This window comes from Passer domesticus, chromosome Z (genome assembly GCF_036417665.1).
Source record: "Passer domesticus isolate bPasDom1 chromosome Z, bPasDom1.hap1, whole genome shotgun sequence".
Lineage (NCBI taxonomy): Eukaryota > Metazoa > Chordata > Aves > Passeriformes > Passeridae > Passer > Passer domesticus.
Window position 1 is genome coordinate 22,648,841 of NC_087512.1, and position 14,736 is coordinate 22,663,576.

Consider the following 14,736-nt stretch of genomic DNA (forward strand, 5'->3'; position numbering starts at 1 on the left):
GCTTAAGATGATTAAATGTTTTTATTTTTTGTGAAATAGTTTATTAAATAACTTTTAGATTTAGTATTAAAGATGTCCAGTTAATACAGCAGTTGAACATCAGTAAAAAACTGGGTTAACTCCCACAGTGATATGTAGTCACATAAGTCATAAATTTCAAAGCTTTTAGCATGGCATGTTTTTCCTAGTGGAATCTTGTTAGTATGGTTTAGCAAGATTGTTTTATTTGAATTTCAGGCTGTGGTTTAGTGAATTACTGCTATCTATCAGAATCAAAGAAACCGACTAAAATGAATTGAAATTGTACTGTAGGTGATAAAGATATATCTAAAGGAGATTCTGTTTCCATGTATAGATGGAACTGAAGAAGTGCTCTTGGTATCTTGTTAGATTATTCCAAATTGCTTTTACTAGTACTTGAGAGAGCCTGAAAAATTAGACTGTAGTTTAAGAAAGAAGTTGTCTTGGACCTTCTTTGTATGTATGACATGTTTGGTGACAACATGTCAACTGTTAAAAATGAAAAAATGGTTGTTTTCCAGACAACTTAGATTCTGTATCTCATAATTTTATTAGCTTTTTCTTCCCTTGTGCTGGCTTTCAGTACTTTTAAATAAGAGCACAGATTTGAAAAATGAACACTTTATGTGTTATAGAAACTTTAGGTTTCTAAACTGACAAATTTCTAAACCATGGAAAAGGCAGTATCTTTGTCCTCTAATAAATTCAATTTGTTTTCAGACTTTGAAAACAAAGTCTGAAACTTTGTTTCTGTATTCTTTGCTTCTGTATTTTGTATAAAGCTTCTGTATTTTGAAGCCAGTGGTCTAGAATTGCTCAAATTGATAATCTCTGTAACTGCACACAGATTAAAGGATTATGTGTGATTTAAAATTTTTGTCATTGATGTAGACAACTTACTTTGTTTTATGAAAGATGTGGGTGTTTATTATTTTGAATAAGAAGATGGAACCTGAGAATGCAGGATGAGGTGTGGTGCTTACTTGAAATCAGTATGCACAAAGCTGATTTACAAGTCAATTAAAGTGCAGCTGCCTTACAAGCAAGGACTATTGAGTAGTCCTTGATAACAGAAGGTGGTGTTGTTCCTCTTTTGACAGTGCTTCTGCTTCACTAATGGAAGGTGCAAAGAAGGTTGAAGTAAGACCCTAACACAGTGTGAGACATCATGGGTAGGATTGTACTTTATTTTTTATTAAATCAGATTAGGAAATTATCGTTACAAAACCCTTCTTTTTGAGAGGTTACGACCATCTTGCAGATACTGTGCTTCTGTGCTATGTCCTACCATGTAGACATTTGAACAAAACTTGCATTAAATTACTTATGAGAATCATGGTGATATCAATCAACTGTTACTTAGTGTACGACTAATCCGTGTAATTTAGAGAGTTTTAAGTCATACTGAACTTCTAAAGAACTGTGTGTAAATCTCTAAGGTGATATGTTCTATAAAAAAATCTCTAAAAGCCATACATCTTATTTTGCTGTTAATTTTAGATTTTCTGTATGAGGGTGAATAAACCTTATCAGCTCTAAACAGTTCATAAAGAATTCAGTTGTTTAGATTTGGATGTTTTTTACGTGTCTACTTTGTGGTTCCCTCCACTTATATACTAATGTCTGTTCTTTTAGATAAAATGTGTGATATATTCTGCCATCATTTCTTTGCCTAATGGGACTTCATATAGGATTTTTTAAAATCTAAGCAGAGTTCTTTCCTTTTCTCAGCCATCAATGTAATTGTTTTAAATAGCTGGTTGTTTAACTGGAAAAGCCTGGATAAAGAAGACAGAGCAAATAAGGGTAAGTCTACTTAATAAGTGTAGGTTTTACAATGGGGCTCTTTAGAATGCATGGCCAGTTACTTTCTTATATTACAAGGAATTGAATAGAAGGGTGGAGTATTTAAAATGATCCAGTGTGTATGATCCAATGTAACCTGTCTGGTTACATTCTCACATGGTCTTCATGGTTTTTCCTAATTGAAGTACTACTTAAAATCATCAGGCTAAAAAAAAATAAAAATTTTTCTTAGGCTGGGTAGTGTTAATAATCCCTCCTGGTAATGATAGACCTGGGTAAATTGTGTGAGACTGACAAATGGCAGCTTAGAGATGATTTGAAATGCAATGGAAGCACTTAAAATTACAAACATGGTTCTTGAGTTTTGTCCTTAACGACAAATCTCTGCCAAATGCAAATTGGATTGTGCACCCTTGTGCCCAGGTATTCTTACCATTCTGATGTTTTTTCTGCTTATTTTAGTAGTGAGGCTAAAGGAGAAGCATCCCAGTCTCTGAATTCTGTGTTAGATGATGAGAGCAAAACTATAAAGCTATCAAATAAATGCCTTATTCTAGTTCACTTTCAAATGAGTTCAGGAAAAGGGTTTTTCATGGTAGCTATTGTTCGGTAGCGTGTGCTGTCTTTCTCGGCACTGAACGGGAAAGAAAGAGATCAAAAAGCCCTTGTCTGCAAGGTCTCTTGTGGCGAGACTGCATTATTTAAAAACTTAGGAGCATGTTAAAGGCAAACTCAGGAAAAACCTGCATTTTCTGGATGTGCTTCTGCTGCTTGTTAAACTTAATTTAAAAATATAAGAAGATACACCTACCAGTAATTATTACTAATTTGTGCTCAAGTTCACACATCACTGGTACATTGATGAAGTAAAGTGTTTCTTTTCTCAATCAGACTGTAAACTAACAATGCAATCCCTTCACATAAATAATCTTGCTTTCATCTTGAATTGATTTATGGATCAACTTCAGCTCCATTACATGCTGAGAATCTTTTATTCCAAGCTCATTTCATCATGGGTTTCTCTCTTTTGTTTTGTACCTGCTTGGCATAAATGTGTTGTGGCTCCCTTTGATATGTTACTCCTAATGAAAGTGATGCTGAATTTGAAGCTTTATGTGGCAAAATGGATTATTTAATATTTTAATGGTCTAAATAAAGAATAATAAATTGAAAATAATTTTAAAATTTGTTATGTGTGAAGATTATATCACCCATTTTTATGAGATACTTGTGAATTGCTGTGGCTGGAATGGCCAGTTATACTTAACATTGCTTACTAGTTCTTAACACAATTCTTACTAGAAAGCTGCATTTCAAATGTGTTTTCCATTCATCACAGGAGTAAGTTAAGGAGTAGGAATTTTGTAAGTTGCTGAGAAGGTCCCTCAAATGCTTCATTGTGGTCAATAAACTTGCTGTGCTTGAAACAATGGTTTTTCAGAGTGCTTTGTTATGGGGAGCTGGCCAGTGGAACCAGGAGTGTTTCAGCTTGCATTTTTATTTTTAATTTTGCTGTAACTGAGGGAAAAGTGAGACCTAATTGAGCATGGATGGAGCAGATAGACTTGAATAAACAATTAGTTTTCTGAGGCTTCCAATGTGATAGAATAAATGAAACCTTTATAGGTAGTCTAGGAGCTCATTGGTGAATGTGAATGGAAATAGATTTTATAAAGAAGTAAACAGCTCTTGCTTCATTAGTATTCATGGTATAACAAAAAAACCCACAACACACCACCTCTTTCCAGAGTATATATAGTCTCCTCTGGAATATTCTTTTTCATGAGACAAATGATGATGGTGCCAACAGCTGATGAAGATGAATAGGCTTATTTCTTATGCATTTAATTTTTTTTTTCAATTGAAAGTGACTTTGAAGGTTAGTTTTACTGAATTTCCATCCTGCTAGTTAAAGAGCCAGAAAAAAAATCTTTCTTAAAAGTCTCTGTAAGAGCCAAAACATTGGAGAGGTTTGAAAAAGTTGCGGATATGGATGTCTTCACACGCACAGAGTATAAATACTTATTTCCATGAATTTGTCATGGATTGCTTGACCTGTAAAAAGGATTATTAAAATAATTAAGGGTGAAAATGCTGTTTGTAGTGTCTAAAATATCAAAGTTCTTTCCAGTTTTCTGTGTAGCTAATTCCTGCCTTCATTGAGAAATTAAGGAGATACTCAGTTCAGTATCTTTATCTAGAGCAGAGCATAGTGCATAGCTAATGCTACTAATAGCTCTGCATATAATAGTAATAAAATGAATACAACCGTAGAAAACAGAAGAAGAAAAAGCTGCCAAAGATGTGGCTTTATCCAAGGGAAAGTAAGAAAATAATACTTTGTCATAGTATTAATAACTTTTGTTTAAATTTGGTGGTTCCTGCTGTTTAACTGAAAACTTTGTTGTCTTCTCTCCGACTTCTTAAAGTAGATAAACCAGTGAAAAAACCCAGCCCTCTGAAGTGTGTGCTTAGTGTTAGGAAGATGTGATTTTTGCACCTGGTTGTTCCCTGCCCTGCCAAGCAGTTTCTTTGTGGGGACGCAGTGTGGGTCAGCGCTGCTGCTCCTCGGTGTCCGTGGGCCTGCTGGAGGGAGCAGGATTGCTGTGTTGATGCCAGCTCCGTAAACCTGCAGTGCCTTGTGTCTGAAATGGTGTGTGTGGGAGTGTGTGTGTGTGTGTGTGTGTGGTTTTTCTTCTGCTGCAGGTTTGCAGCTCTTGTCCCTTTGCCCCAGCAAAGGAGTTTTCCCAGGCCACAGGAGCCACCAGGTTTGTGGTTGGGTTGTGTCCTTGATTTCCCCCCAGACTGAATCAGGAGTGCTTCTGCCAGCTTTCTCTTGCTGAGTCCTGCCTACTCTCTGGGTCTTTTAAACAGGCAGATGTGGCAGTAGTGACAGCAGATTTCAACACCACAAAATGCTTTTTCCTGGCAAGATGACCATCAGGACAAGGGCAGGAAGGGAGTATCCTTCCTGCTGCATAGCAGTGGCACACTCTGCTGCACATCTGGGCAGCTAAGGGTAGATTTTCTCTTTTTATCTTCGTCAGATCCCTTTTAAATACTGTGGATACAAAGGTAAAACCATGAGCATGTTTGCTGATGCCTAGGCAGTACTTAGAGGAGCTGTACCACTGCAAAAAGTGGGATTTTCTTTTTCAAATGGTACCTTTGCAGCAGAGCTGAGTGGGTTTGGCAGACCCCTGCAACACTGCTCTCTGTTTTCAAGCTTTTTTTTTTTGTTAACTTCTCAAACAGACTTCCTCGTAGAATCTCTGTGTTGGATCTGGTCCCTCTGTGTCCTTCCTAGTAGGACTGACCCGTTGAGCTGCTGCAGCCTTATCCTGGCTAGCAGTCTGTTTATGATGCTTTGACTTCACTTTTTTTAGAGTGCTGACAGTTTTTCCTAGTTTGGAAATAATGTTTTCTTGTAAGAAACAAAAGGCCTTAGCACATCATGTGCATTCCGGAGAAGATACCTGTATGACTGTGAGAATGAAATAAAAAACTGTTGACATTACCAGTAAGTGCCCTATGATCCCTTTTAACCATGGGTTGAATCATATTTTTTTAGAACTGTGTTCTGGTTTCTGCTTCTGTTTTTATGGTCTTATATGAGGTCTGCCAAACCTGCTATTTCTTAATCTTTTGGTGCTTGTTAAAGCTGGTTGTTTATTCAAGGAGACTGAGGGCAGGCTGAATTATTGGAGGCAGTGCCTTCAATACAAATACTGTTGCTTCCTTTGTTTCCTGGAAAGGGAGCAGTCTATCTCAGTCTGTGTGTACACATGCAGCACACAGGAGGCTTTCAAGAACTGAAGGACTCTGTCATATTGTAACAAAACTGTTCCATCTTAACAAGGGTAAAGTAATAATTGGCTCAGACAGCAGTGTGCATGCATATTTATAGGCCACTTTTTGGCCTTGTAGAATACTATAAAGGCTGTTCTTCATTTTCTGTGCAATCATGTGTAAATATGTTTCTGAAAAAGGATTGGATGCAACCTAATAATTTTTTAACATAGCCATACCTGACTTCAAATTTGTCCTGAGTTGTATTTATTTGCTCTTGACTAGGCATCAGATTTGTTTTCAAGAAAAATACAATTGTTTTAAATGCAGATTTGCATTTCTAGAATGAGTGGGAAGTGGGTAGCAAGATAATGTGATTATGTCTCTGTTGATCCTTAGCAGAATTCTTAAAACGTTTCTTTACTACTTAGGATATAATAGGTAATATGCTATAGGAAGACGTAATGCCTTTTTTTGCTGATGCTCTTTGTGCAACATCATGTGTTCAACATAATGAACTGGACAATTTTGGATAGTCACATTAGTTTTAAGGACTGTGTTTCTGCATATATGTGGGATGTAAAATCAATAAATACAGTGGTTAGAAATGATGCTTTGTGCGTCGCAGAGTTTTACTGTAGGTTTCTTTTTACCTTTGTGGGTTTCTTTTTACCTTGATAAGGGCATGTTTGCAGTGCCAGTTGCAGGTTGCATTCATGTGTAAATCAAGTGTTGCTGTATGAATGATTAGCAAATTTCCCTGTAAACAAGATCTTTTCTGTCTCTAATCCTTTTAAGTCCACAGCGAGCCTAGGATGATACTTTCTGTCCCTGCCATAGCTGACAGACTGGTGTCACGGTCCTAACAAGGAAACTGGAGGTCATAGAGGGAAGTGAGATAATCCAAGGCTTGAAGTCTAGACTAGTATGACAGATGCCACTAGGCTGCAGAACTAGTGAGGTCTTTCAGCCCAAGCTGAACAAGGCCTTTCCCATGGAGAGGCAACGCTGAATTTAATATGTGTGGGATAAATAGTGATTCTTTTTCTTGATCTGTGGTGGTGGAAAAAATACCTGCTTGGTTTTGAGGAATTGTGGTAGGAAACTGGTTAAGAATTGGGATCTTTCCTTGTCCATTGAAGTCCTTGTGGCCTGTTGAGTCTTCCTTTGTATCTGCTCTTCACCTTCATTATCCATGGCTTCTTGGAAGTAGTGCTAGTTTTTGAAGAAATTTTCTTTTATCTTTGTGCGGTAAGTTATTTGTGGTTCTTCATTCTGTAGAGGTTGCTCTGAGAGCTGCAAATATTCAGAATAGTTGCATAGTTCTGCAAACCCCACTCAAAACTAAGGTGGATTAATACTGCTTGTGGGTAAAGGGAATGTGGAGTATTTCAACCATCAGCTGATTTAAAAGGAACTGTTGACAGTCTCGTTCAGCTGATGTATTTGATACAGGTTTGTGGCAATTCATAGGCAGCCCTAGATTGGTCAGAATGCATCCAAAAGCAGAATTCTTCAAAAGCTGATGCTGTCATGACCAAAAGTGGTGGATTCCTGTCTACTGCAGACATGAGTTACTGCAGGACATCCATGGAAATCTGGTTACGCCTCTGCTTGTGATGGTACTGTAAGACAGACTTCTCTGGTATCTGTAGTACACCACTATGGCATTTCCTCTTCAAGTCTAACATGGTTCTACTGAGTTCTTGTCAAGCATCTGAAGTGACTAAACTCCACTATGTTCTTAATCAATAGAAGTGTATTTTTAAATTAATTCTGAGATACTTTTGGAAAGTATGATCCTGTCTGTTAGTAAGGTTATATTCAGTGTTGCTCTCAGTGTCAGTGCAGCTAATCAAAACTCATGTGTCTGTGCCAAATGTAATTAAACATAGAGAGAGTATTTAAATGATAAGAACATACCTCTCCCCTATGCCCAGCTGAAGTAAGTTTGTGTAGCTTGCATTAAAAAAAAATTAAAAATAGCCCTTGCTGGGCTATTGTGTTTCAGCAACTGTGCTTAAAGTGCTTGCAAAGAAGCAAGACAGAGAGGCAGCATGCTGAGAGGAACCCAGTGTAAATAACATGAAGAAACAGGCTGATTTATATCAAAGCAGACTACTAGGAGCATAAAGGGTTAATCACTGTTGAACTAGTGGTGGGTCTTAGCATGCTTGCTTCTGGCATAACTTATGTCTGAAGACACAAGAGACAGAAGGGATTTGTAAGGTTTGTGAAGCCATGCTCCTGTTAAGCATTTAACTTTACAATGAGAGTTTTTAGTGAATGACTGAATCTCTCTTCAACATCAGGGAAGCTTCTATATGTTTGCCTGTATAGGGCTGGAGCCTGATGCTTTTCTCACTTCTTTAAACATCTGTGATTTGACATATTTCTTGACAGTGTACTTATTAGAGTAATTTTCTCTGGGGACTTTGGGTTAAAAATGAAAAAAACCACACCCTAAACGGTAAAACTACATTGGGTGTTTTCTGCTTTTGGTACACTATATGTGAGAGTGTGTCTCATTTTTTGGATTGGTGCTTGTCTGGGGAAGATATAAAGTGGGTGACAGTGCACAGCCCTTCTATGGAAACTTTGGGACTGAATATGCATATAGAGCATGACGTGAGGTAGGAAGAAGTGCTGCATTCAGGAGGAAGAAATGGAATTGCTTAATAGAACATCTTTGTTTGTATTTTTAGGTCTGAATACTTGACCAGTATTTTCCAGTTTCTGTGGGAAGTAGAAATACTGCTTGTGGACCAATTGAGGGAGGTTGGGAGTGAAGTAGTTTGGACAGTGAAACCATAGTGGGTGTTGAAAAAAAAATGGTGCTGATCAGACAAGTTTAGTTCTTGTTTCAATTTAATTTTTATTAGAAAAAGACACTCCATGTTGCAACACATTTCAGCAGCCCAGGACAGCTTATTTTCCTTATCCTGGTTTATCAGTGTGATTGTATTCTCTTAGCTTCATTTACCTTGTACCATGAATTTTCTGAAATGCATTTTCTTTCTGACTGCCTCACTCCTCATTATGTACTCGGCTCAAATTGTGCTCCTGAACACTGATGCAAGGTCTTATTTTGAATCAGCTGTCATGTCCTTAATTTTCATAAGGACGTGTGGGCTGATGTACTTCATATGACTATTTGATGATATAATTATAAAGCAGAGAATTCATTCTAGCTTTAGAATAAATACATGATGGTAGATAGGTGGATTTAATGCTACTGAGGTTTTAAAAAATATTAGTATAATCCATTCTGAGTAGGTGAGCTGTTAAAAGCCCATAGTATGGTATGGGAATAATTTTCTTCAGAGGAATATATCTGATTCTATTCACACAGAAAATTAATAGGTTGAAAATACAGAAAAAAAATTTGAGAGCAAATTGATTCCTGTATAACTGGAGGAGACTTTAACTCAAAATTACATCTCTGTTTCTGCAGGATCTCTAAATCTACATGTAGAAGTCTGTGGTAAGGATATTTTGATATTCTCGTCTGTGTAATTTCTAAACTATTCTGTAATAAAATATTCTGTTCCTTTCATAGGTTCATAGGTGTGAGGGGAGCAAGTAGGATTTTTGTGAAAGCCATTAATTCCTAAATTTTACAGTGCTTTTGTAGAAATTCATCATATCTATGACATAAGCAGGCAGATTTTTTTATCAAATGTATGGAAAAATGTATTGGAAGAAGTAAATATTGTAGAACAGTACATTTGTCGTAGGTTGGTGTTTGCTATGTGTTTTCTGTCTTCAAAGTGCCTTTATTGAGAAGGTATTATTTAATGTTGGGGGTGGGAGGCTTTTAAATAAGTTAACTATCCATGCATTGTGAATATTAACAGCGGAGACTGGTGGCGAGATGTGCACTGATTAAAAATCCCTCTCTAAGCAGCCTGTATAAACTCTAAGGCTAACTTAACCCCCTTTCTACTTTAAATACAGGGCACTCAAATACATTTGTTTTCACAGTTTTCATTTTTCACTGTTCCTCTTTTTTAGCTTTAAAAACTGCTCTCTGTTATCCCAGTGCTCCTGAGGTCACTAACATTTATTTTCAAAGGGTGTTGAGAGAAGGGTATGGCTGCAGCCTGAGTGCAGTAATAAAACAGTGGGCAGAGCATGAGATAGCCAGATAGTCAAGATGTAACATGAATGTGTGTCTGTTGGAAGCTCCTTGCAAGGATATAGCTATTTTATTCCCTGCAACTTGCAAATTTGACTGATAAAGAAGGGGAACCAGTCTAACCTTGGTTATCCTGTTGTGTTTTCATGCCATGCAACATCAGCACATGACCATATAGTTAGTAAGTATGAAGTAAATACCAATGCAGTGATGATTGTGGATGAGCAAAAGTGAGTGCTGAGCAGAAGCAGCTTAATTAAAATTACTTAAAATCTCTCTGGTAGAATTTCAGCGGTCTTCCAGATAGTTGCTTTAATATTGTCCTGTGGACAGCAGTGTCTAATCTTACAATCTGATAAAATGCACAGCCTGAACTGTCATGATGTTCAGGTTTCTAGGAGGTCTTTCAAATAAGTATTAACAAGTTGAAATAAGTCTTGCTATTAGTTATTCATTTGAATTTGATGTTATCTTTTTACTGAATGATTGTAGCATCTTTTTGACTGAATTAACCACTTTGTAGGATTTGTATATGTAACCTGGTATCCATCTTCAGAACCAGCTTTGTCTTCCAAGGAAGTAGGATCTAATGTTTTCTGTTGGTTTCCTTGGACTTGAATGCTCGGCCTGTCAGGAAGGGCAGGCAGTTGCGTTTAGGGCAGAAAGCCTCATCAGCTACAAGTGCTTTTGCTTGAAATGAGGTCTGAATGGGGGCTATAACCCCCTCTCGTTCTGGCACACGTTGCTCTCTAGAGGCTGCACAGGAAGGGAGCTTTCAGGAGCTGTGATGTCAAGGCTGTTAAAGGGTATATCCTTGTCTACTCTTTCTGGTTTACTGCAATATCAATTAGAATGCACAGACTTCTGTCAAATACACATTTTACATGCTCTTAGATTATTTTGGGCCTTTGGGAGCAAAAGTGAGTCTTTGGATAGCTTCCAGAAATGCTTTGTTGATATAAGTGTAGTTGTTTCTGTGAACCAAGAGTTTGCCATCATTAAGAAAATACTAAATCTTGTAGTTCCATGTTGTTTCTTTGTAGTCTGATACCTCAGAAATGTCTTTTGGTGTAATAAAGCCACTCAGCAAGAGGAGGGTACCTTTTTGAGAGGATGCTGGCACGGCATTGCTATTAAGACTATGAGCTACTGGGGGCTAATATTTAAACTGTCTTAGCTCTCAAACATCATACTTTCCTGAAGCCTCTTAATTATGAGTTGAAGATCTAGATGGTACTTTGCTGGTCTGTATATAGTGCTGTCTTTAATATTTCTTCTGAAACCCAGAAGGCTGTGAAAAGGGAGCACAACTTAATTGGGAATAATGACTTTAAATCAGACTGCATGTTGTGTAGTGCACAAATCTGTTCATTGTGGGAGTGACTTGAACAATCATAAAGTTTGACTATCTGGTTAAAAGGGAAAAAGATGAGAGAGTGGAAGATGGAAAATTCTGTTATGTTAGTTTAAGTGTTAATGTGTAGGGAGCTTAGTGCATGAATTGATTTTTTCCCCCCTTCTCTGGTTTAAAAGCCTTAGTTCAGGAAAAAAGAGATTTAAAATATGGTTAGTTACTTTGAAGTGTGAACCTGTTTCAAGAAAGAGCATGAAATTTTGCCAGTAACTCACCGAAACCCTTGATGGGATCATGGAATCTTCAGATGCTTGGGCTAATTTGGAGTCTAGAACTAAACAATCTCTGGGACCCATCAGTCAGTAAGCAGCTTGAGTGTTTGCTTTTCGACTTACATGAAAGACTCAAAATGGTGTTGTTTTTAGAAGTTAGCTGTTGTCAGTTGCTTCCTTCTCAAAAGAGTAGTTTGTATTTAATTTTTAAATTCATCTTGTGAGGTATCTTAGAAGTTGTAAATACAAATATTTGTGACATGCCTGTGTTTATGGAATTTAAATAGTAACAATGGTCAAGTAAATATTCTTTGTGACCCCAAAACCACTTAGTTTAGGAAATAGCTGAAGGCATGTGCTGTGAGTTAATCAGATACTTCAGTATCTGTTTGCATGAATGAGTCTTAATATACTGAAAAAGCAGATTAAAAAATCAGTTGCATTTTTTGATGCTTTAGGAGTGTATGTATGTACACTTCCAATGAGCTGCAGATTTGATTAAAGAAACCTTTAAAACAAACCCCAAAACAATAACTAACCTGAAATATGAAGTACAAAGGGAACTAAATATGGGATTCAAAATGCTTTGCAGGGAAGACATTACATTGCTGTGGGATTAACTGTAAGCAAAAATGGGCTTTGCTGTGCAGCTTCATCAGTGTTTCTGGTCCCTTGACTCATTCCTTTCAGTGGACAAAAAGGATGAAAGAGTCAAGTATGCAGGTGATGCTTAGATTTTCTGGCTGATAAGTCTCAGTACATGAACTGTAAAAATATAACACTGAGACATGCTTGGTTTCCTAAAAAATTGTAGTGAGAATTAGGGTTTAAATGTTACAGAAAAAAAAAATTATGTGGTTTTTCAAAATGACACCATGTCACTGCAGCACTTTTGGGAGAAGGATGGTTGTTAAGCTTTTATTACTTTGTATACTTGCATACCCTGCTTTTTCATACTTTCTTGGTATTTGCTCATATGCATTTTGTCTTGTTTTAGTGGATTTAATCAGATGGCAAGACATTAGATGTATTGTCAAGACCAGGCAGCTAAAATGTTTTGTAACTATGATGACAGGAACCCACTCTGAAGAATGAGGATCTGTATTTCCGTTTAACTTCAGAGTCAGTGTAAATGAATGTGGCTTTTATAAACAGGATAATTTAATTTTTTTTCCTCACTGGCGTTGATAAATCTGTTATTATTTCCCTGGACTGGGCAGTGGTTTACAGTTGATGTGCAGTGCCATCTAGTGTCTGCTGACATGGAGGCGGGGAAAACTTGTCAGAGAAAAACATTTGGAGAGCCAGTGGGTGTCTGGAATAGGTTTCCAAATCAGGTGGTTCACAGCTGCAGAAATGCTGCTTTATGGAAGGTTGTGTAAGTTGAAGTATGATCCCTTTTATCTTGAGAAGGGACCTCTGTGCACAATGCTCTTTGGGTGAGAGTGGTTGGAGCTGGAGTTCAAGAGGAAGATGGCTTTCTTACACAGCCAGACACAAATCTGACACTTGAAAAATTTTTCTTTTCAGCTAGCAAATTAGTTACCTTAAGATCTTTGGGAACATTTTTTCCCAAATGATGTCATAATCTTTAGTTGAATATAACTTACATTTTTCTTTCAGTGAAGATAAGCATTTAAACCGTATAGGTATGTATTTTTTTTTCTGTTTCTTTGCAGCTTGATCACATACTGTCACCTCCACCTATGCCTTTCCGAAAATCCAGCAGTCCTGAAGTGTCTTCTGGCCTTGGGAAGTCTCCTAAATTCAAGAGGCAGTTGAGTGAAGATGGAAGACAGCTCAGGAGAGGAAGCCTTGGAGGAGCTCTGACTGGTGAGTTTGGGGTATGTGTAGTGTCACCTGGGTTAGCACAAGGAGCTGATGGCACCTTGATCCTTGGTGTTTGCCTTGTGGCTGAACTCTTTGGGGGAAGTGTGAGCTACACCTGGAGTTTCCATAAGTCTCTTCCTTATGGCATCCTTGACTGTTGTTGAGCTGAGTCATGTTTGAGGTTCTGCCTCTAGGGGCTGCTGGTAGATGGCCTGAATGTCACCCCTATCTTGAGATTTGCATGACTATGGCATTTATCTTGCTGACTCATGTGCATCCATCCATGGGATCACCTATATATTATTTCCTTTAGGACTTGAAGTGTGTGGAGGGTGCCTTTAAATATGATTTCTTCAAAGAAAATACAATTTGGCATCATTTATGTGGTGGAATACTCAAAGGGGATGAACAGCATTACCAACTAGCCACAAGCTGTGGACTGCAGCTTCTCCTCTGTGGAGCCATGCAGAGGTAGCAGGATGCTTGAGGAGGGCTTAGGCCCTCCCTGCCCTGGTAGCATCTTCTAGATACTAGGTGCTGGTATTGTGACTGTGACTGGTACTTCTGTGGCAGTGATGGTCACTGAAGAGTGATTGGTTTTGATTGTAGAGCAAATTAAATATAAAAAAATAGGGACTTCTGTATTAAAAAAATTAAGTATAAATTATAGATATAAATAATAAAAATGAAATATTAAAAATTATGACTGTATTAAAAAATTAAATTAACTAGAATTTGAATCAAACATGTTTCTAAAGTGCCTAATGGGTAATAGTTAGAGGAATTTGTTGTACTTGGTCAGAGGGACAATAGATTTCAAGAAGAAATTTCACAGAATATGCTGACTTGGAAGGGACCCACCCACAAGGATCATAAAGTCTGACTCCTGGCCTTGCACAGCACTATCTCCAGGAGTTGCACCATGTGCCTAAGAGCATCATCCAAACACATCGTCCAAACTGTGTCAAGATTGGTGCTGTGATCACTTCTCTGAGGAGCCGGTTCCAGTGCCTGACCTGTCCTGGGTGAAAAACCTTTTCCTGACACCCAACCTAAACCTTCCTGTTTCAGCTTCTGGCCATTCCCTCAGGTCCGGTCACTGCTCACTGGAGATGAGAGATCAGTGCTTGCCCCTCCTCTTCCTCTCGTGAGGAAGTTGTTTTATCTGTCCAAGTGATGTTGATTGATATTAGAATCAAGTACATGAAATTTAGGTTAGAAGAAGTTGAAATGGTGTTTATTATCTCAAGTAAAAATAATTTCCCTTGCAACTTCATTTTTATTATGAGTTGTTATGAAAGTTTCAGAAACAGTGTAGAAATATTTGTCATCCATATGGGCTTTTTAAAGTGACCTGCAGCAGAAAAGTGTCAATTTTGGTAGCCATTTCAGTAAACTCTCTGGCAGCTCTGGAGTGTTACAGCTTTGAAGGCTTGGAATGTAAACCAGACTACTGTTTTAGTGAGACTAGAAACTGCCAGCACAGTTATTTTTTTAGCAGGAGCTGCTGTGGTTCTTTAATTTTG

At 37.7% G+C, this 14,736-nt stretch overlaps 1 protein-coding gene across 4 annotated transcripts in view; it reads left to right on the forward strand.

Moving 5' to 3' along the window:
* The window catches only part of MAST4 (microtubule associated serine/threonine kinase family member 4), a 277,502-nt gene that overhangs the window by 48,615 nt on the left and 214,151 nt on the right, over positions 1-14,736 (forward strand). For all 4 annotated transcript variants that reach the window (XM_064405477.1, XM_064405478.1, XM_064405479.1 and 1 more), the window contains exon 2: positions 13,060-13,213. In XM_064405477.1, the coding sequence (XP_064261547.1) occupies positions 13,060-13,213 (154 nt within the window). The remainder of the gene's footprint in view (positions 1-13,059; positions 13,214-14,736) is intronic.